We start from the raw sequence: 23,526 nt of genomic DNA on the forward strand, positions 1-23,526 counted from the left end.
CGTTGAGCTATCATTTGTGGCCAGCTCACTTCTGAAAAAGAGCTACATAGTTCAGTGGGCCTTACCTGGTATAATAAAATATTGTTTATATCTGTGTCCCATATCAACATCTCTCTCATTTCACTACAATTATTTCTCACTTGTATCTCTCCCCTCATCTCCATTACACCTCTAGCTTTTGTCCACATTTCTATAATTTCGCTACATCCGTATCTCTTGCTTTTATCTCTTCCATAATCTCATTAGGAGTTTATGAAATGGAAAGGTGGTGGACGGGCTTAAAAATTGGTAATGCTTTTGGCCCCCAATAAGCCAGCACCACCACTGGTATCAGACAATGATGTGAGAATGCACCAAAATGTATTTGGGATTTGTTTTTTGTGAGCCTTGAGATGCTGCCTGCTGAGATTCCCCTGGGTATCAATGTGCACTGAGCCCAATGTGGTGAAATGTGGCCAAGTCTGCCATCTTGTGGCAACGAATTTTAGACCCAAGAAGAACGATAAAGAGCACTGCAGACGAAGCTCAAAAGAGTTTACAAAATAAGGCCGTGACAAAGAAATGTGGCGATGAAAAGTTGAAGATGTAGCTGTTGCTTTGTTGATGTGACCGATATTTATTTTTTCAATTCACATGAGCTTAAACAAATCTCATATTAAAAAAATAGCATGGCACTTATGAGCATATGTTGTAAAAATGCTACGTTACATTGTCTACATTGAAAATGACAAAATGCCAAGCAATAAATGTGGAAATCGTTTTCAAATTGTATTCATTACATGGACTTTAAACATGCTTTTGCTGTTAACAGGTTGATTCGTGTACGATAAAAGAGCTCGGAAGAGAGATTGGAAAATTTTCTTGTTTTTATTTTAAATTGTATTTGCGATAATGAATGAGGATGTTTAGACATCATAGATTATTCAAGCAAAAAAAAACAGTTTAGCGTTTTATGTGAAACCAATGAAGCGTGATAAGAATATTTAAACACAGCCAATATTGAAATTCAGCTCTTGCAGCTGGCATGGTTGGTGAGCGCATTGGAGGATATATTGGTTGAGTTATTATGCTAACTACATGTGCCTATACTGTAGCTAACAAACCATGAAGCTTTAGATGAGTATTTGTAACCAGCTGGAATATGGTTTGCTTTAGAAAGATATTTGCGGTGAACTTCAGGTAAATTATGCATAACAGTTTAATCTTAATGCATTTGTGGATTTAATTTAAAAAGCTAAATCTGCAGTAATGAAAACAAACTGAAATAATTCCACAGGTGACCCGCTGTCATAAACGTAAAATTTTGTAGTTTTAATGCTTTGAATAATAGTGGTAATTAATATAAGCAAAGCCAACATAAACCAATTTCATGCTAAATTTAATTGTAATATATCAGCTGTTTCACATATCCATGCACAAATTAAATGTCTGTCCATCCGTCTACTTGCCTTTGAGACTTATGTAAACCAGCAGCATTGTTTAATCACACAAACGCTGGGTGGGTTTCACCATTCCAGGGCTCATCAGCAGAGTGAGGCATGATAGACATTTCTGCAGGTTTACCAGGTGTTACAGCATGGACCCATGAGCACAGAATCAATGTATAGATGTCCATGCATGTTAATGAGCAGCAATAGATTGTAATATTTTGCCTTAAAAAATCAGGTAAGAATCCAATGAGTGTACTCTGCAATTCTATCGTATTTTTGTATTGTTGTAAAGTGCTGACCCGCCCCTACTGGACATCTGCAAAAAAAGAGCCTTATAGCTCATCGGATTCCTCGAGTCTAAATAAATATTCCGATTCTGAAAGTGATGCATTTTTCTTGCTTTCCTGAACGAAGTGAACGGTATTTATAAAGTCACTGCGCACAGTTACTCTCGAAGCCGGAGTTTGCCCTTCGCACGGTGCTTTCCGAATCACAATCTCATTTTGCCTCTTCGTGTGGCTGTAGGCTGCCAGGACCAGCGGCGCGGCCCTTGGCTGCAGGTGGCGACGCGAAGTCGCGCACGGCGGCGAGCGCGAACCGCCGCAGCCAGAGCTTCAACACTCAGGACAAGGCGAGGGCTGGACCCTGCCCTCCGGCGCCGGCGCACGGTGAGCAGTTGCACTCCACCACCACCACCCCACGTGCACTCGCCGACCGCGCGGGGCGAAGTTACGAGAGTGGTGGTGGTTATTTGAATGAAGGCTCAACGTTTTCAAGCAACGCACTCGGCCGCCGATGCCTTCACGTTGTCTGAAAGCCGTTGCGCGATTTCGTTTGTCGGTATTGGATGTTGCTCATTTGCAAGAGGTGTCATTTTGCTCCAGTTGCATTTGCAATTTGTAAACAGTAACGAGGACAACAAGTGGGAACTCGTATTGAGCACTATGTATGACAGTGTAATTATGTAATAGGTACACATGATAAATGCTGTACCTGCCACCACTTGATCATGTAACCAGAAGATGAGTGCATTTTAAAATAGAAGACTGAATGTCATCCAAGGCAAATTATTTTTACAAAGAGATATTATTGAAAGGCTTCAGGACTACCATGAAGTATATATCACATTTGTTAATTATTAATTGAATTTCCTTATGCAATTGGTCTGTTTGATCTTTGGCCAATTGTAATGGGGCTACCTTGTGCAAATATTGAGTTATGTCCACACTAATGTGAAATCACAAACCTGGTATTTGCCTTGCAAACAATCAATTATATTATAGGCAGAGCAAGGTAGGCTGACCTTTGTGTGCTTAATTCCAAGGGTAAGGCCTCCCTGCCATTCCATTTGTTTTATTAAAAAAGAAATATTCCTCAAGACGGAAAAAATATATTTTTTCTTCACAATTGTAGTTATTTTTTTCTTTTAGACCACCAAATCTATACCATTTTCTTTAGAACGACATTTGATGTGCCGTGTAGAAATTCGTTTTTTTTTAAACTATCCTATGTCCTTATTAATGAACGGAATTGCACATTATTCACGTGGTTATTAATTTAGGTGTTTTGGCCACACTTAGGTGTGGAATGAAAGCTGAAACAGATAGATGGCAGTCAACATTGAGAATCACCTGCTGGGTTGTACATTTATGATCTGAAATGAAACATCTAAAAACAGCTCATTCAGGCTGGTCTGAAAGCAGCAGAATGGTTAAATATTACAACGTGACTATTAATTATTTAGCTTTTTCGCGGTTTATCTGCATAACTCTCTGGTTTGCTTTTTGGGCTGTACCGTAGGGTCGTTCGGTATGACGTCTGATGTTTTTTCTGCACGTGCTGGGAGCTGAATATCGTGCCTAACACAACACGCGATACAACCCAGTAACACATTGGAGAGCCAAACATGGCAATTTGTTTTGTTTTTTAAAGGAAAACAATTTTCAGCTTCAAATGGCCAAATGCACTCCCATGCAATATTTATTCCACGAGTACGTCTGTAGAGGGTGCACTTGGGGCTCAGAAAGGGGAGCTGTTTGTTGCCATTATGAAAACCCGGCCCAAATTAGTTTGTTTCCTCAAAGGTCCCTGTTGTAATGCCTCAAGATCACGAAAGCAGATTAGAGCCTTTGGTTGGCTGTCACTGGGAGTGCTGTCATTTCGTTGGATTTGGCCCATGTTGGCACGCTTGCAGCGGCCAACTGGCTTGGGAAATGTGGCTGTAACCGAAACCACCACCGAACTAATCCCCTTTGGCTGCTGGTGCACTTTTAGGGCATACTTTATGCTGCCACTAGTGGGCACAGTATTCCCTGTATATACGACTGGTCCTGCCCTCCATTCCCATCACCAACCCACACTGACAAGTATGGTAAAGTAGAAAAGAGAACAATCCGTGACTGGCATGGTGTGGGAAAGCCTTTATCCATGTTTTACACGACCGCAGTTCGAGGGACAGCTTATTCTTTGTTAAAAACCACACACACAAACTTTAGACTGCTAATGGCTTTAGTTGTATTATAAAATCCATAGTTTGTCATTTTCATCGTTTCTGTCTGTGTGTAGATTATCATTCATTATGAATACATCTGGTTTCATGATAAGTTAATCAAGACATCAACAATAATATTAAAGCACAATATATGATCTGTGAATGTGTTTTAGCTGCTCGTCACAGTGTTTATAATATTGCAAAATCTGAATATATTTCCATATCTGCATGAAATGGCACAATCGCCTGTATTGGATAGATCTGTAATTTACATTAATTTGAATATGAAAAACATATTTTTAACAGATTTTAATTAGTTATTGAAGCGTTCTTGGTCATTTAATATGGCTAAGTGGGGTGTTGTGAAAATTCTATAAAGTTATACAATTGTATGCAAAATGTTTGCGACTGGCCAACATAATTCAATAAATACTAGCATTGCAGCATGGGATATAAAACCCTTTCCCTGCACACACAATCGTTTACCTACACTGGCGTCAAACAAAGAAAATTAGAATAAAGGTGATTTAATAAAAAAAAGTATTGGAAGAGGACAAGTAGACAAATATGTATATCCAAAAACGGTCCTTGCCCATAAAATATTGCCTTATCTTATATCCCACTAACAGTTATTATACTGATCAAGTGCTGTGTTGTCATTTTGGCTGTCTGAGAACAATATATGACACATCAGTCATGTGTTCTTTTTGTTTTCATCAGTTTACAAGATAACATACGAGCACTGGGAGCACTTTTGTGAAAGAAAGGGGACACAATATATCAATGTTTGTGGACTGCGAGGCATTGTGATCTTGCTTTTCTCATACCTGAAGATAAATCTCGCCATAAGTCACAATGTTTTGAAAGCCTGTCCAGCGGCTTCAAGTGTTTTTGCTTCCAAAAGCAGTATCTATGATATCTTGTCATCACTTTCATAGCTGACGGGCCTTGGCTTTTTGTTGATGCATTGAAACAGCAGAAGTTGTTTGAGAACATATTTCATTACTGCTTATCGACTAAAGTTTTTTTTTTCTTGGAGCGTGACCTGTTTCTGGCCGAATAGTGGTAATCTGTTGAATATGACTCTTAAAAAAATAATGTCCACGGTATATTATTGATCGATGTATTTATTCATCCATCATCTCCCATGATCTTTTGACTGCTGGATGAAGGCTCCCTAGTTCATTGCCATTCCTCATGGTCTTGCAATAACTACAATCTATCTCCCTCCTGCGCATGAGTTAACCTCATCACTCCATCTGCGCAGTGGCGGTCATCATCATCTTGGATGCGTTCCTTCCTTTGGCTGTCATTCTGTCACCAACGTGGCCCCGTTGGCCATAATTCCTCGTTACGATGAATCCTGTCCAAGTGTACACTTACTTTTCTTAACAAGCGATATGATCATTAAAATGTGTTGTTCTCTAACCCATATTACAGGTTTTTTTTGTCTCTTGGTAATGACCTGAAATCATCTCTCCATGCTTTTATATATATATACAATTCAGCCTTTTCTTTTTAATTTGCTTCGTTGGGTGTTCATGTTTATGGCTATAGGTCACATGTACTGATTTATAACTTTTTTTTTCTCGAGGCACATCAGAACGTCGCATTTCATCGTCCATTTATATTTCCCTAAAGTTCTCTAACCTGCTCTTACTCGCCTCTTTTATGTAATAATTTTGATCCTTTCAATAGTAGCTATACAAACTCGTGTATTTAACGTTTGTCCTGTCAGCCACGTATTTTCTATTGTTCAGTGTATTTGTTCTACTTATTTTTCGCTTTATTTACCTTTAGTCCCACTCTGCAGCCTTCTTTTATAAAACGTTTCAATCATTTGCTGCATTTAAATTCCAAATGAGCTTTAAATGCACGCACTTTATACACCTTATAGACTCACGCAGTGCCACGGCAGGGCTCTAGAACTTAAGACAATTTGGCGGGGGTTCACATAGCATGATGGGTGACGTACATCGGCGTCCGCTGTGGGTTCATGAAGAAGTGTTATGCAATATAAATGTTATCACAAATGTAATCTCATGCTGCCCGAATTGGTCTGCTGAGGTGAGAAACTCGGTCTAGTTCACGGTCTCCACTGGACATTCACTTAAGGGACCTCCCAAAATGATTTGATCTCTGTTTGGCCCACAATTGTGAAAATAAACATGTCTTTAGAATGCGCTTGTATAAAGGGCAGTGGGCAAGGGTTAGAATTTATTTAAAATTGGGGTGTCTGATCCCAGCTCGAGCCAAATGTAGTACCAATGTATCATGGGTCAGATAAGATTCACGCCGGCCTATTTATTTTTTTATAGATTGTCAGCTGTGCAATCTCGTGATGTAACTGCTATTCTATTTCTATTTTGATCTTGGGATACAGCGGTGAGTGGGGGAGGGGTTGCAAGAGGAGCAGTGGGGAGTCTGCTTCACAGAACAGATCCAGACAATTAATTGGTGAATGCAAATGCTAGATTTGAAGCTTTCGTGACTGCAAGGATTCATACTCTTTGGTTCTTTCGGTAAAGTCACGTAGGTTTTCATTTATTTTATTTTGCCTACGTGACTTTACCGAAAAAATCAAAGAGAATGAAAATGCTGTTATTTATTTTCATAGATAATCAAAATTCTACTGATGTTCTTTCAACATACATTTTGCAAATCCAATATTATTTTGCAAACCTTACATTAGATACATCAATTGAACTGTAATTTATTTAAAATAATATACTTAAAAATACTTAAAAAATTAATGACATATATTACAAAAAAATCACTGCAAGAAACGTATCACATTTAATTTATTTAGGAATTATTTTACTTCAAATATAGTGGCTCTGAAGTCTTGTACATGCGTAGTCACGCACTAAGGCAGTTTAATAATTGTCACTTCACGGGCACTTTTTGATTGGGCGGAATCCTGTGAGTCACGAGCTGGAAGGTGGGTTTTCTTTTGAAATTACACGCTCCACTCGTACGTACTGTGGCAAAGTCCACTTTGAAAGGATTTAAAAAAAAACCTTTCACTCAGCAGAGCTGCAGTTGGCTGATTTGTGAGCCAATCGGAGAATGAAGCTAGCCGTTCTATTGCGCAAGCGGTCCTTGTATGATTGTCTCACTTTGCTGCGGTGTGCGAGTCTTCCGCACAGGCTGCGGTTATACTTGCCAATCATGGAGGTAACTGGCACCACACGTTGTTGTGCATAGACACGTGACATCGTTACAGGATGCCCGTCTGCGTTTTGGCTTCAAAGTTGGCAGGGCAGTTCCATGGTCATTTGCAGTTGGACAAAGTTTGTATTGGCTCATCTTGCAACAGACATTCAGGGGCATCTCTGCTAATGAACTAAACGGTGGAAGCTGTATGGTAAATGATTGGTGAACCATGGACTTTGGGTTAAAGTGGATTTTTTTTTCAAATGAGAAACGGTTGAGGGGCTGGGTGAGAGATGAGATCACTCTAAAGGCTTCCAGCAAACACTGAGGTACAGTATATCCTTTGAGTTATGCCTTGTTTGGAGATCGCAGGGCTAATTGTAGAAGTTTAAACAGCTATTAAGTACATATATATTTTTAAAAAATAGAAATGTACATCTTGACTTGAAGCTTTCGTGACTGTAGGAATTCATATTCTTTGGGTATAGTCACGTGACTTTACCGAAAAACCCAAAGAATAGAAATGTACACTTATAGTGTTGTTACTGTCATTATTACACGTTGCGCTATCTATGCATTCTATGTGCGTGTATTCTTTTTTCTTCAGCTGAGTTGTTGATTCCTGTTTTCGTCCCCCGTTTTTTTTTCAGTACCGATTTGAAATGACCATATATTCTTGTTAACACAAGAGGTTGTCGTGCTTGCTTGTTCTGGCCAGCTTGATAATTGGTTAGCAGGTCTTTGCATTCAGGACAAAGCTGAGTTTTTTGTCGTGTTTGCCTTCTAGTTTTGACCCATTGCCCCCCACTGCGTCTAGGCTTTGTTTGGTCTCTTCTCTGACCCAAGCCTTTGACCTGGCCACGTGGGGTGCCAGGCTTCCCTTTGTAGATAAATCAGGGGCTTTCCGGCTCTTTTGGCAGAAGTGCTTAACAAAAAGAATTTAATTATTGGTGTGAAGGGGATTGTTTTTCTCCACTTAATTATTTTTTTGTTAATTGAATGCACTTTTCTAGAAAATGGTTAATTAGGTTTGGTGCTTTGAGAATTGGCTTTGGAATGCATAATTTTGTACCAACTTGCCTCTCTTACAAAACTTTGAAAACATGTCGTGCATGTATTTCATCTTAATATATTTTTTTATGAATACATTATTGATTAATTTAGTTAGAAACAATATTGTGTTTGTTGAATGGAAGGGTTTGCATGAAATTAATCTGTATGGGACCCTTTTTAAATTAAATGGAATATATAATTAGTTTTATTTTTGATGCTGTAATGTTTACAAATATGTTAGAGTCACAATGTTTGAAATAATTTTGAAGGTAATCTTTTTTTGTCTCTTGTAAATAAATGTCAAATAATAGTTAAGAACATTAAAAAAGTATAAATGTGCATTATTTTTGCATAAACATTTCGATACAATTGGAGTTTGTTAATTTGCCTTAACAGTTGACTCAATGGTATTAACGCAATCTTCTTTAAACCATACTCTTTGGTTCTTTCGGTAAAGTCACGTAGGTATAAAATTAAATAAATCACGACGTTTCGGGCGTAACACAAGCGTCCGCCATCAGCGTTCCCACCTGATGATGGACGCTTGTGTTGCGCCTGAAACGTCGTGATTTATTTTATACCTACGCAGGGGCGGAGCCAGGATTTTGACTTTGGGGGGGCTGACTTCAATATTCTGAGATATCCAGTGTAATGTTTTCCAATGGGCGCCACAAATGTTTATAACAAATTTTATTGGATTTGAACGCGGAGTTTATTAATAGGTCGGAGCCGCTGATGTGGCTAATAAGTTAGATAAGTTCGAAAGGCTGCCGCCCAAGTAGCCTGCAGGGCATCACAAGGTGGCAGCCTGCAGGGCAGCACAAGGTGGCAGCCTGCAGGGCAGCACAAGGTGGCAGCCTGCAGGGCAGTACAAGGTGGCAGCCTGCAGGGCAGCACGAGGTGGCAGCCTGCAGCATTTTGCAGCAGCCGGATATCCGGTTATCCCGATTACCGACTTTCCAAAAATTGCAGGGGAGGCTGAGCCCCCCCCAGCCCCCCCTGTACCTATGTGACTTTACGGAAAGAATCAAAGAGTATGGATTCCTGCAGTCACGAAAGCTTCAAATCAAGACTTCTTTAAACTCTTTGCATATACGTGATCACATTACATTTTATATATCAAATAATATCATAAATAGATACTGATTGTCTGTCTCCTGCCCTCCCCCACCCACCTGTGTTTTCAGAGCTAGCTGAAGGTGTATCCCAGCCAGCAGGCATGAATGGCAACGTGCCCTCTCCTGCTGCGGCACAGCCGTCTGCCATCCCGCAGCCTGGTGCCAGTGCTGGCAAGTCCTGGCGAGGAACCAAGGCTGCCGGTGCCAAGCACAGCGCTGCCCCTGGAGGATCAGGTGCCAAGCAGCCCATACCTGCTGTCACGCAGGCTTCCTCCGAGCCCTCCGAGGGCCCTGCGCCAAAAACCGCCGCCGCGCCTGCAAGCTCCAACGGCCAGAAGTCCATGCTGGAGAAGTTCAGGCTCTTCAATTCCAAGAGCGGCTCCAAGGCCACGTCGACACCCGCTGCCGGCTCTGCGGCGGCGTCCGACGGGCCGGATAAACCCGAAGCGACCCCGGCCCCAGTGGAGCAGAATGAAGTGGGAGAAGAGCTGGCTGCAAATGGCCCAAAGATTGCCCTCAAAGGTATTGCACAGAGGACTATTGGCCGTGCGCTGAGCAACAACAAAAAAACGACAATTAAGAGCGGCGAGAAGGAGAAGGGCAAAGTGGCCACTCCTGTTCCAGAGGTAAACAAAGTGACAGAGCCAGATTGTAGAGTAGACACTGTGCCCGAATCGTCAAAAAAGTCCTCCAAAATCGCCAGCCTCATCCCAAAGGGAGGAAAGTCAGGTCAGGCAGCAGCAGGCAGCGCAGTCTGCAAGAAGGAACCCTCGGCTGGCCCGGGGCCGGCGTCCACTGGGATCCCCAAGCCGGGCTCCAAGCTCGCGGGCGCAAAGTCCGCGGGCGGCGCAGGCAAAGAGGGCGAGCGACTGCGCGCCAGCAAGAGTGGCACGCACCTGCAGCAACACCTGCAGCCGGCGGCCGAGAGTCGCACTTCAAGCTCCACCAGCTTGGCGTCGTCCGAGGGAGGCAGGGCGGCCGCCGTGCCCTGTGGCCCTCAGTCGCAAGCGCCGCAGCTCCAACAGCCATTGCCACCCGCCGCCAGCGCCGCCGTCGCCGCCGCCGCCGCCGCCGCCGCCGCCACGACAGCCGCCCTTACGTCGCCATCTTCTGCCGTCAGCCCGGCGACGGTCTCCATGACAACCAGCACCACGCAGACGACGGGAATCAGCACCGTCGGGGTGCAGCTGCCTCATCCCCAGCAGCAGTACAGCCACCCAAACACGGCCACGGTCGCTCCCTTCATGTACCGGTACAGTGCGGCCTTGGGAAGGCTCGAGCCCTGTAGCGAACGATTAACAATCTTTCTTTGGGCACGTCTTTCTAAAAATGTGTTTCAATTTTCACGTGTAACTTTAACGGCGTAGGCCTTTGAAAAATGCAACCATACCAAATCAGGCACTTATCTCCCCCAAGACCTGCACTTGATGATTTTTTTTAAAACACTTTGTAAGTATATATTTTTTTTAATATGTACATGAAAAAAAATGCATTACCTCAATTGTGATATTTAATGTTCGCGTATGTATGTTACCTGTTAGCGCTGTACCAATGATTACAATTTGCTAACACAATGTAAATACATAGGACTGCCTTCTTATTAATTAGGCCACAATCTTATTACGTTTCGTTTGTTAGCCATTGATAAGCTAAATAAAATAAAATCGGTGATGCGTTTTCGGGTTGTGCCGCGCGTTGCTCGGCATGATGTCTGAAATTTTGCTCCATGTGCCTGGGAACTTCTTCGGGCAATGAATAAGTTCCCAAAGAAGCGTACCAAGTGAGCTATAACCGCACAAAATGCAACTGCGAAAAAATGTTGGTATGATTTCTGTGCCTCAGGACCCACACGGACTGCGACGGAAATGTGCCCCTGGTCATGGAGGCTGGACAGAACCTGGGCGCTCACTCGGACCCGATCCTGTTCAGCAAGTCCGCACAGCAGCCGTGCGTCGACGACCTGCCTGGTAAAGCCACTGCGGCTCTTGTTTGTTTGTGCTCCCAGTGATTGTATAGCTATGCTTTGTTTTTGCCACTTTCTCTTGGCCTTATGCAGTGCGATTAAGCCCACTTTGAATAAAATGGGATTCATTTAGGGCAGAGCTGATTCATAAAAAAAAAATTAGCTTGCATGTCTGGTCAGCTTTGTTGATTTTTTTTTTGCCACTTCATGACTAAAAAAATTTCTGAATGATATGAGAAAAACGCAATGGCGTATGTAATTATTTAAAATAAAACTATAAATACAATAGTATACGTCAACTAACATGTATAACAATATTTATGAATAATTCAACAGCTGTGCAAATCTTGATTTTAATGTATATACTATACATTTTATGCTAAAACAACTTTTCTAGGACATGGCGGAATTGTTACCCACAAGGCATTTCAGTTTTTTTTAAATTTTGGTATAGCCCTGTGAGCCATTTGGCTCTTGAATCGGGTGCAACCACAACAAACTAAAAAAACAAAAACACGAACAAGAAAAACATCTTAAAGTGACTATGTGTGACTGTGCAAACAGAAAATCCATGAAAAAAGCAGCAAAATATTCCTGAAAAAGCACCGTACACCAATGCTGTGTGCAAAAAATCCCAGTGGGATGCAAGTCAAACAACAACAACCACAAGAAAACTTAGATTAAGGCCATAAGTCTAACTCCGTACTACAACAAAACAAACATGTCCAAAACAAAAACTTTTCGAAATCACCAAAAAATAAAGCCATAATTGCAACGTAACAGTGATCACAGGGACCGTGACCAAATTTTTATAATAAACTACATAAATAACATGTAACACCAAATCCTAGAGCCATAGCTGGCTGCATGAGTTACTCCACAACAACAGAAGCATCAGAGTATCAAATTTTTCAATGCACCTTTAAGATCAGCACGCTAAATCAAAATACAGATTATACTTTGCAGCGTCATCCGGAGCGAAACATTTTATTTTATTTTACGCCAATGAATAGCAGTGGCAGCTAGGGGTGTACAACTCCTCTAGAGCAGTTTTGAGAGAAGATCTCATTGGTAGCGATTCAAGTTGCAGTTTATTGGCAGTAGCATTCCAGACCCTTGGGGCATCAATAGCAAAGGCCCTTCCTCCAGTTTTTGTACGACAATAGGGAATGTGAAGCTGGTAAATGAGCGAAGATCTGAGGTCAAATTTGTTCTTTGAAACAGAGAGGAGATCCAGCAGGTAGTCTGCAGATTTTTGTAAGTACATCGTGAATAAATAAGATCTGGTGCACAAGCTGTCGAACATTAAGATATGTTAAGTTTGACCCAATGTAGAGATCACAGTGGTGAGTCCTATATGGGCAGTTCAATGTAAATCTTAAGGCCGAGTGATAGATGGAATCAAGCTTCTTCAGTACAGTACTTGGGGCTGATTTATATACGATGTCACAGTAGTCAAGTAGAGGCAGTATGGTAGCTTTTATCAATTCCAAACGGAACATTGGGGGGAAGCAGTGCTTGTGTCGATACAGAAAACCAATTTTTATTTTTGTCTTTTTACCAATATAATCAATATGATCTTCAAAATTCAGTTTTGAATCCAGGATGACCCAAGATGCTTATAGATCTTGACTTGCTATATTTGATAATTATTTAAGGAATGTAATTGGGGAAAAATAACTTCCTGCTTTAGTCCTGGTGAGAAGTATAGCACCTTGGTTTTGGAGGTATTCAGAACTAGTTTAAGAGCAACTAGCTGATGTTGTGGTTTGTTGAAATCACCCTGTAGCTTAGCAAGGCATAGTGTTGTGGTGTAGTAAAATTAGTAACCACGGAAGCAATTACAAGAATCCAAACGCATAACAATACATGCTTGTATTGTGGACTATAACCGCTCAAAATATATTTAGTATCTCGGGAATACATATATATAATAAAATCTACCCACAAGCCTTATACCTACTATTAATACTTTTATAATTAACACATTTCCAGATTGTCTTTTTCGATGTTTTTCCCCCCCTTTGCAAGGGTTTGTGCCATGCTTTCCAACACCCATTGAGGCCAATTATTTTGTGTTTCTACTGTGGCAGCGGAATTTGGTATTTCCTAAGTAAAAAAAATAACATTGCACAGATGAGTCAATGAGTTAATGAGGACCAAAATAGACATTGTTTGTTCCACTACTGTTTTCTTGTTTACTTTGCGATTGAAGTCAAGATTTAAGAGACAAGGGATTAGGCCCAAAAGCTTTAATTGTGGTTAGACAATGGCGTTGGGAGACAACACGTGCACATTGAAGATTACAAAAGGGGGAAGGAGAGTGATAGATCATTTACAGAAAAAAAGCTTCGGTTAATTCACATTTAAATTGGACTGCCTCGATAAGAATGTATAGGGAATCTGTAAAGTGGCATTGCTGGTTTTAGCAATTGCCAGTCAGGGACAGCCGATTGAGAGCGTTCTTTCGGTTCCCATTTAAATGTATTTAGTGACATTTCTCAGGCTGGACCTTTATCAAATTGGGGAGGCTTCAACAACAATACACTTCAAGGAAAAGTTATATGAATTTTTTTATTATAATGCATCAGTGCTAACAGTGAAGCCATTGTGTTTTGCATTGGAAATTCCAGTGTGATGTTTCTGCTCAAGGCACAGCTGCAGTCTGTCGGGCTATCCTGTAGACACCCATACGGCAGAAGAGCAAAGCAGCCCCATCTGGCGACTAGTCTGCACATGACACGCGCATGACATGCGCAGACTAGTCGCTAATGGACTCGGCGTCGGTAGCAGTCGATGGGCGGTCGTAGATACGAGTTTTGGTCGTTACTGTGGGAGTCTTAGTGACTATAAGAAAGGTCGCAAAAGCGGAAGGTCGCAAAAGCGGGAGGTTGGAAGTCGAGCTGTTGTAAATCAGGGACCACCTGTAATTACTTTATAATATTTGCCATATATTCATTATGAATGCATCACAATCCATTGTTGTACTGTACATCCATGCTCCCACATCTACGTTACCTTTACCAACCTGCATTGAGCAGCTTAGTGAAATGTGGTCAAAATAACTCGTCCAGCGGTGCATTGACAATGGACTTTACACGTACACGTACGGCAAGTTACAAGCTGCCTTGGCTTCTGCGTGGAGGAGACATGGGATGTGCTGCTCTGATGTCGATAGTAGGGGAGGATGCCGAGACTCGGAGAATGAGAACCGTGAAGAACATCGCCGACTTGCGCCAGAACTTGGAGGAGACGATGTCAAACCTGCGGGGAACGCAGATCACTCACAGGTTACTTGCTGCGCACCGGTTCAATGTATATCAACGAATCCCCTTTGTAATTTTTTCTTCCTAACATCGGCCGGTCACAAATTCGTCGTCGTCCACGACTACGATCGTGGCAGTCACGTCACCGCCCTGCCTACGTTTACCGTTCCCCGCAGCACGCTGGAGACGACTTTCGACGGCAACGTGACGACGGAGGTGAGCGGCCGCGGGCTGCTGGGCATGGGCGGGCGTGCGGCCGCCCAGACGCCTCTCTCCTGGCGACTGGCGCAGGCCAGCAGCCCGCGCCTGCAGGCCGGCGACGCCCCGTCCCCTCTGGGCAATGGCTACCCGCCCCGCGCCACCGCCTCCGGTCGCTTCGTGCAGCAGGAAGCCGTCGCGGCGGCGGCGGCGGCGGCTTCTGGAGGCGGCGGCGCACCCGCAGGGCGCTACCTGCGCAGGGCGGTGCCGGGCCGTGGGGCGGGCTGCGGCCAGGCCGGCGATGGCTCTGAGCGAGCGGACGGCGAGATGTGCGGCATGGGCGCCGACGCGGCCGGCTACATGAGCGACGGCGACGTGCTGGGAAAGAATCTCCGCAGCGAGGACGTGGCGAGCGGGTACGATACATTTGCCAGCCTTTCTTTGGTTATTTTTTGGGGCGTTTGCAGGCTAATTGTCTACGTTGAGCAGAATTCAGGGACTGTGCTGGCAGTGGTGAACCAGTACAAATAACAAATAACTGGACTCACCACCAACCTCTGTCATTGACTCTGAGTTGTGCACTGAAGAATCATTCAGTGCCTGAATAACAAGATTATGTTGTTCTGTATTGCTCTACTGCCATCTCCTGCCCATCACACAATCCCCATCAGCAGTTATTCTCCAGCAGTCTACCAACAAACTATTAACCAGACTGAGGATTGCTTGGCTTCTGAAATCCGCTGACATCGGGTGCTTCCGGGAGATCTGGTCTTCGGCAATGTCAGGTTACGTGAGGTCTTGGAATAGATTTTAATTAGTGACGGTATTCCATTTGAAGTTAATTACATTAGCCGTGATGTTGCTTCATGTGCAATTTAAACTAACCCTGCTAAATGTGCTGAGGAGGTTACATATTTTTCTATCCCCAACACATTTATTCTAAGATGAGATATAAATGACTTTGAGTAAAAAAGATACATCTCTAGATTACCAGAATATGAGCTATTACAAAAAAAATATTTAAAATATGGAAGAATCCTACGATATTCCTGTGTAAGTGTAATTTAATAATTATGTTCCCTTATAATTAATTTAAGTGACACTTCATCAAATGCCATTGCCTATTCACTGCTGGATGAAGGTCTCCCCGTTCCGTTACTCCGCAATCCACAATGCATCTCACTCCTGGATTGGAATTGATCTCATCACTTCATTTTTGCAATAGTTTTTATCTTAGATGATGTCTCTAAGTTAGATTATTCCCTAATCTATGCATTGTCTCTTTCTGTCTCTCAGTGTGATTTCAAGCATGCATCTCTCCTTTAAGATGTTTGTTTCATTTGTTGCGTTGATGTTTCTGATCCATTTCTCAGCAATATGCACTGTTTGAAAACTTTGTTCTTCAGGCACATTAGGGTGTTGCTTTTCTTCATCATGTTCAGCTTTCCAAAGGCACTCAATTAATACTTGAAAGCAAATATATGATTTGATGAATATTTGGCTAAATTTCTACTTTTGCTGTAAACCTGACTTTAGTATGTAATATTGACAGTGGCAAGTTGCCGTATTCCCTGCTGAGGCATCTTTGGTGCAAATGTGCACACGAGTTTATTAAATAATTTGCGAAACAGCTGAAATGCCACAAAATGTAAATGGTATTGGTAGAAACAAAGATTAAATTAATGTTTAAATATCCATTAGCTGAACGCAAACAAAATGAAATATTCAGCATCGTCTTTCGGAACATTATATTAGAGTCGTTTTGGCTGAGTAATAGTAATCATAGGTGTTGATGTTTCATCAAAATATACTACATTTTAATGTGTTTTAAATACCGTATGCCGGATTCATTGGTGTTGAATAATATAAAACATTCTCTCGGTTTTGTATTTGTTTTTGAAATTTCATAAACAAATTAATTTGAACAGAATAATTCACGACATATTACATTTTACGATCAGTGGTGGTGTCTGTGCACGCGGTGAATATTTATGTTATTTCATCCCGTGAATATCTGCTCCAGTGAATGTGTGATGAAAGAACAAGTGGCAGAGGTAATGAGCAGCTTTTGAAAATTAGCTGATCAGCTGAAGTTAAATTAGGAACTCGGGGCAAGCTGCTATGATCTACCTTCGGCGTGCAGCCTTGCGACTGTACTGCCATAACATTATCTTGGCGTGCATCTTTTAGGTCTTCAAAAGCTGAAATCTCTGTTAGGTCTTCCTCTCTTTCCGGTTCCTTCCATTTTTCCAAACAACACACTTTGAATTTTTCTTGTTGTTGTCCATCCTAAATATATGTGTCCACTTAGTGCCAGTTTCCTTCTCAAACATGATCCGGTTTGGATCATGCCTGCCGTGTTGTGCAGCATGATCATCTTAATGTCACGCATGTTTCTATGAAATGGAAGCCATTGACCCTTTGCTCAACCATTCTGTCACTAATCCCCTGCGCCCGGTCAGCTGATACGTTTATTATTAGTGGCAGTGGGTCACTGGAGGGCTTCACGTACCAATAACTTATCTAAGGCTCAGCACAGCCATTTTGCTTGCCTTGTTAATGTATTATTGTTCTTATGTATGTCAAATACTGAAATAAAGTATTTTATACGTATTAAAGTAATACCATCTACAGCTATTTCATGTTTATTCAGTGAAGGACACATTGGAAAACGTCTGCTGAGAGATGCAAATTAAATAAACTATCCATTTGGATAATTTTATTAAAGATCTTTTTATTGTATACCTATATAACAACTGCCAATTAAATTTTCCGAGCAAGTTGTTGTACCTGATATATATTTTAACTTAGAGGCAATGTCACGTCTACAGGCTTGTGCGGTCCTCATTTGGAGAACTCTTTCAAATCTAAATTATTAATTACTTTTATGTTTCTAAATTGTCAAATCTTGGGCCATTACACTGAGACACAATGACGTTCTCTTCCAAACGATGCAACGGGGATCGCCGTGGCATACTTTATAGCAGACAGCACGCTTTGAAAATTATCGGTAGTGCTCCAAAGCGTTTGCTAGATTTCAACCTTTGAGCCCACGCATGATGCCTCAGTGGCAAGCTTGCTGACCACTTCGCTTTTTCCCCACCATGAAGTGATCTCTTACACTTTCGTTGACTAAATATATGGAGCTGTTTGCATGTCAGGCCATTCATTTGCTGCTAGAATGCCTCATGACGAGCCCTGTACAGTGGACTGTCACCACATACAGACAGGAATGTGGCAGCCCTGTGGAATATCTACAGCACTGCAGCAGATCCCATAAATTAAAGCTTCACTGGCTGAGTGAACATAGTGAATACAGCTGCAAATATCATATATTTCAATTGTAATAGATTTCATATTTTTACTCTATTTTTTATCACGTGTCTCACACTTAAATAGCAACTACTCTTCCATATGAATGACTGAATTGTAAGCGCTTATACATTGGTGAATACGTTGGTGAATAGTCATTGCACAAGGTAAAAACAATACTTCTGTGGCAAACGCCAAACGTTTATTGAGGGATGTGCTTCGTACAGCTGCATTCATAACACTGACAGTTACTTCAGGAAATTGTTAGACCGTGGGCTTGCTTGAAAGCATATGTAATCGTTTATATCGACACATGAGGGACCTACAAGATAATGAGGATCAGAATCAGAATCTTTATTTAGACTGGAGGAATCCTATGAGCTATCTAGCTCTTTTTCACAGATGTCCAGTATGGGCAGGTCAGCAAGTTACGACAGAAAACAATACCAAGTCACTTAATATAAACATATAATTCATTTTCTTGGTTCTTTCGGTAAAGTCACGTAGAAGAGAAACAATGAAATAATACAAATATGAATCAAAATATAATTCATTGTTTACGTCCAATTTAGCAAGATTGTGCAAGGCAGCAAAAAAACCAACAAAGCGGTCCCAGACCGCACTAAATTATCGCACACCTCCGATTAGCACGGTCGGCTACGTACGGTGCGAAATACGTTCAACCAACGTACACACGTACATAAATGTCCCAAATATACATTCAGCTGTACGGCTCTCATCATTTGAGTAACCTATTTTGAACACATTGCCGCGGTAGCGTTTGGCAGACGTAGCAGTTTGGGTTGCAGATATGTCCAAACATGCTGCCCCCAATTTTCAAAAATACAACCCAAGCCAGATGCCAGGCCCACTTTCCTGTCTGTCTCCCTCCCCAAATCCCAGGGATGGATATCTGTCCAGCTCAGTGGCATGGTGGGGGGGGGGTGGGGGTCTCATAAAAACAAACCAAGTTCACCTCGTCGATGACAGACCGTCCTGTGGGGCTGTTGGGCATATCTCTATTTGGAAGAGGAATTTTGGATGGTTGAATGTTTAACATTTCCCTGGCGGCTCAGCAGTGTCTAGTCCAGTCAAACCGAACAGGGGGGGGGGGGGGGGCTCAGCTCTACCCCTTTATTCCCAATCACTTCTTTCTTTCGGTTCGTGGAATTCAATAATGTTTCGCGGGTAAGTTTGCATTTTTTTAATGCCAAATTCAGTTAAATGTTGTAGAACCTTGTTTTATTGTGCTGCATCATTCCATTGTGAGTATTGATTCACAGTTTGAGTTCTATTCAGCTGATGATTAATATTGGTGATGTTGTGAACGCATAGATAATTACAGATATATTATCGCGTGGCAAGAGGCATAGTTTCCTTAAAAGAACAAAAGCATCTTCAAAATTGTAATTGCAGCAATTGCCATTATTGCTGTGACATAATATTATTTGTGAACCATTTTCTCTTGAGATTTTCCAAACGAATAATGGGGGGGGGGGAATTTATTATTGTTTTACATTGTTAAGATTAAGTGTATTTGTAGAAGAGCATTCATGTATAAAGTCACGAAATGTACTTATTTATTTTAAAATACGTGGACTGTATAGGGATAAGCATTTGTCTTTAACGACACGATAGAAATACACACCCACACACACAGATATTAAGAAATGACATAACACCTTTGCCATGTTGACTCTAGATAACATAACTTTTGGACCGTAATGATACTTATATGACCGCATTTTAAACAGGGCCCAGTTGGTCTGTGCAGTTATAGGATAATGGGAATGTGTTTCATGTATGAAATAGAACACGGTTTAAAAGTTGAGCACTGAAAAATCTGCATTCTCCTCTTTACGTTAAACCAAAAACAATATGGTTGCTGTTTCATGTCTTGCCTCACCCCATCTCCTTCAGCCTTGGTAAAGTTTTAATCATACCACCGGGATGTTTTTTTCTAGGGCTTGTTTGGGTGGGAGATGTCCAAATAGAGGATCAAAGCAAAAGAGAGATAGGAACCAAACCCTTTCTCTGGCCTGAAGATTTATTGCTTGGGAGGTCATGCCTTTATTACGGGAAGAATGTCTTTGTTATCCTGCCTAGAGGTTGTAATAATTTTCCAGAAGCACTGAGCGGTGTAGCTTACTTATACAGGTGTTGGTGGTTAAGCTTGAGATATATTGGATGAGCATTTTATATTTTAGCAACTAGATTCTGTGTTGTGCCTTTGCTTTAGTTTATCAGTGGTTTCAAGGCAAGGGGCTATTGCACATGATACTGTATAGCCCATTTGTCAATCCGCTGCTGCCAGCGCACGAGTGTACCAAATTCGAATGCGTGGTTTCGCGTGGCACGCAATTTTACGTTTCGTCAATACCGATACATTAATCAGTGACCAACATGTGCGTACAAGACTATTTTTTTATTCTGAGTGACTGCCACGCTTCAACGAGTTTACTTTTTGTGCATGATTAGCACACTGCTTCCATGCTACTGTTTGGATAATTGGAGCTGCTTAACCCCTCATGACACACTGTGACCTCCAAAGGACCGTGGCAAATTTGTTTCCACCTCTGGAGACAACTTAACTGATAGAAATTGTGTGTCCTGAACACAGCTTTGGGATCTCGGATCATTTGTTCACATTGTCGGTGTGGCAAGTGGGAATGTGAGCTCTCGGACAATGAGAGGTTGTCTGGTCACTGCTGGAAGCCAGGGTAAAAATGCGCATTGTTTAGGTATTGTAAGTGGCCTTTTTTAATGAATTCAGACGTACTTTTTTTTTCACCGCGATGTAACAATCCATCTAGAACCTACAAATAAACTCATTTAATTATGCTCCATCTATTCGGTGGCCATAATTTGATAATTGTTCTATTGCTTTTCTGCCACTCGATCGCTATTCTTGACCATCGGCCATTGTTATGCTTGTTGAACTTCTTTCGCACCGAATGTAGACAAACATAGAGGTACGGGGCGGGGGACAAAAAACTAAAAACAAAAAGCAGTTGTAAAGAAAATCGTTTTTAATCTACATTTGAAAGTGCGTAGCTCCAATGGCTTCCTAATATATATAAAAAAACGAAGAGCATTCCAGACTGCCGCAGAAGCGCATCAAAAAGTGTGTGATGCAGGAGTGTCTGTCTTTCATTACTCCCTCCAGCACAGTGTCCTGCTGAAGCTGGCAAACTCTCTTACATTCTCTTATCCATGTGTTCTCTTTATGTCCTCAATGTAATTCCAAGGATGCATCTTTTTGGGTGTTTTCGTTTTTTGTTCCATTACTTCCCTTCCCCCCAAGTAGTGGCAATGCGTGTTATGAAACCAGTATTGCAATCACATTAGAAGGATGATTTATAATTTTTTGTATTTTATTGATTAGAATGCTCTGCTACAGGACATCGCACATTTTTATACAGTATTATCATGTTTTGCACTGACGGGGCCTCGCTATCTAGAAAGAGTGATTTTACCAATAACATCTGCCAAACCAGCAGTATTATTTTTTAACACGCCTGACTGCTATTGAGACGCAGAAGGTCCATACTCATCCAGAGGCTGGTAAACTAGCAAAAATATTATACTTTTTTATGGAGATATGGAGGTCTACTTATTTATATTATTAACCAGTGCCATAGGTGATATGTGTTTGTACTACAACAAGTTGATGATATACTGTCAGTGCAGATCTTAAAGGTCATGTGTCTACTGTGCAGCAGCTGTGGGTAAAAAGTGTCGGTGAGGTGTGGTGCCAGGAGTGGCTTTGGCCCTGATGATATCTTGATCGATGTGGAATTGACCAGAACCCACTTGTGTAGACAGTTAGCAAATAGCAAAAAAATGAATACCATTATATTCAAACTGCAATCAAGACATACATTAAACGTGTGGTGTGGCATCTGGCCTCTGGAGCTTACGCGTGTCCGTCCCTCCTTTGCAGCTACATGACGGACGGTGGCTTGAGCCTGTACACACGGCGACTGAATCGGGTGCCGGACGGGCTGACGGTCGTGCGTGAAGCCATGCAGCGCGGCGTGCCCCTGGCCGTGGGAGATGCAGACAGGTACGTGGTGCCCTGTCTGCCGAGGCACCGAGAGTGATGGTGGCCCCTCGTTAGGGGCTGGTGGGGCTGGGCTCCACTAGTGAACTGACAAAAACTTACCTGCTCATTATAGAGATTATGAACTCCACACACCCCCCTCCCTCCCCATCTCTTCTCGTCACTTTCCCCGCACGTCGCCTACCCCCGTGGGCTTCCATACCCCACCGATATATTTATCCGGCCAGCACTGGGTCAACCACCACTGGGTATGAACAAAATGTGGTCACCTGAACACAGCTGCTTGCTTTGCATGCCAACATACTCCTTATGGCATGCCAGCTTCCCTGAATATTTTTTTTACCGTTTGCCTATTAAAAACAAATGCATCTGACTGGGTGGCACATCGGTAGAACCCTTGGCTTGTAGTCGGAAGGCTACCAGTTCAAATCCTAGTCGTTGACTCAGCTCATCATCCATCCTAGGTCAATGAAATGAGTCCCACTCTGTGGGCAAGTCCACAGTGGTTGTCCTATGGAACAACTCATCCCCACCATAGGAATGTGGAATATCCATCAGTGGCTCAGGGATATAGTAAACAAGAGGTGAGTGCCACTCCATGCAAAATTGGTTGGGAAATTTCAAGTATTTAGTGGCATTTTTGTGCAATGACAATTCCAGTTAGGATTTCTAGCAGTTACTGTCACCCTGCTGAAAGTAGCATTTTGGCTGAGGGATAGTATGTTATTGTCTAGTACAGAGATAATTCTGTACAATATATGTGCATATGTCAATATGTATTGACATCATCTTATACATTGCTACAGAATACATCATGCAGCATAGTTTTAGACACGTGACGAATAGAAAGGAATGTATCATGGGACCTTTTTGCCAGTATCAAAGTATGGTGAACATGCAAACAAACAGGGCATGTTTGCTTGAATGTTCACCACAAGTACGTGTGGTTAATGCAGACTTGATTCCTTGCAAAATGTTTATATTTGGTGTTTGAGCAGCTTAACACCTACTGTTTTATTGCCAGAAAGGGTGAAACCTATTCTTATTTTTCATGCGAAAGGAATGCATCTATGCGAAGTAGTGTTGACTGTCACAATTCTGCCACAACGTGATCGTGCATGTCACGATGTCAGCACGCAGTTTTGTTGTGGGTCCCTGTGCGCTCCACGTTTTTTGTGACTTTTTGTGGGTCTAGAATAATGGACTTAAACGCTGTACGTATGTGCTTTACATATGAAAATTGGATTTACAGTAATTAACACAAGGTGGCAGCATTAGTATGGATTTATGGAGATGATGGCCAAACCCTGCATGCAACACACTGACTAAATATATAATATTTTACATAAATATGCCATTAAGCGCAAGAGGTGCAGTTTTCAATGCAGGCGTAAGTGAAAATGTTTTGTTCAGACACTCGTATCTAGAAACTAATATTGCTAGCACATGCATTGAACATTTGCAATGAACTATATT

The 23,526-nt window shown here is 41.9% G+C and overlaps 1 protein-coding gene across 22 annotated transcripts in view; it reads left to right on the forward strand.

Moving 5' to 3' along the window:
• Positions 1-23,526, forward strand: part of LOC116939958 (neuron navigator 2) — a 271,136-nt gene that overhangs the window by 163,118 nt on the left and 84,492 nt on the right. For 18 of the 22 annotated variants that reach the window (XM_076065371.1, XM_076065356.1, XM_076065361.1 and 15 more), the window contains 6 exons: positions 1,956-2,098; positions 9,318-10,500; positions 11,091-11,215; positions 14,390-14,501; positions 14,654-15,091; positions 21,931-22,053. In XM_076065371.1, coding sequence (XP_075921486.1) covers positions 1,956-2,098; positions 9,318-10,500; positions 11,091-11,215; positions 14,390-14,501; positions 14,654-15,091; positions 21,931-22,053 — 2,124 coding nt within the window. Of the gene's footprint in view, positions 1-1,955; positions 2,099-5,474; positions 7,407-9,317; positions 10,501-11,090; positions 11,216-14,389; positions 14,502-14,653; positions 15,092-21,930; positions 22,054-23,526 lie in introns of those variants that run through there. The other 4 variants (XM_076065358.1, XM_076065364.1, XM_076065372.1 and 1 more) reach the window with 4 other exon arrangements.

This window comes from Petromyzon marinus, chromosome 7, assembly GCF_048934315.1.
Source record: "Petromyzon marinus isolate PM22_M1 ecotype Great Lakes invasive population chromosome 7, UKy_Petmar_22M1.pri1.0, whole genome shotgun sequence".
Classification (NCBI taxonomy): domain Eukaryota; kingdom Metazoa; phylum Chordata; class Hyperoartia; order Petromyzontiformes; family Petromyzontidae; genus Petromyzon; species Petromyzon marinus.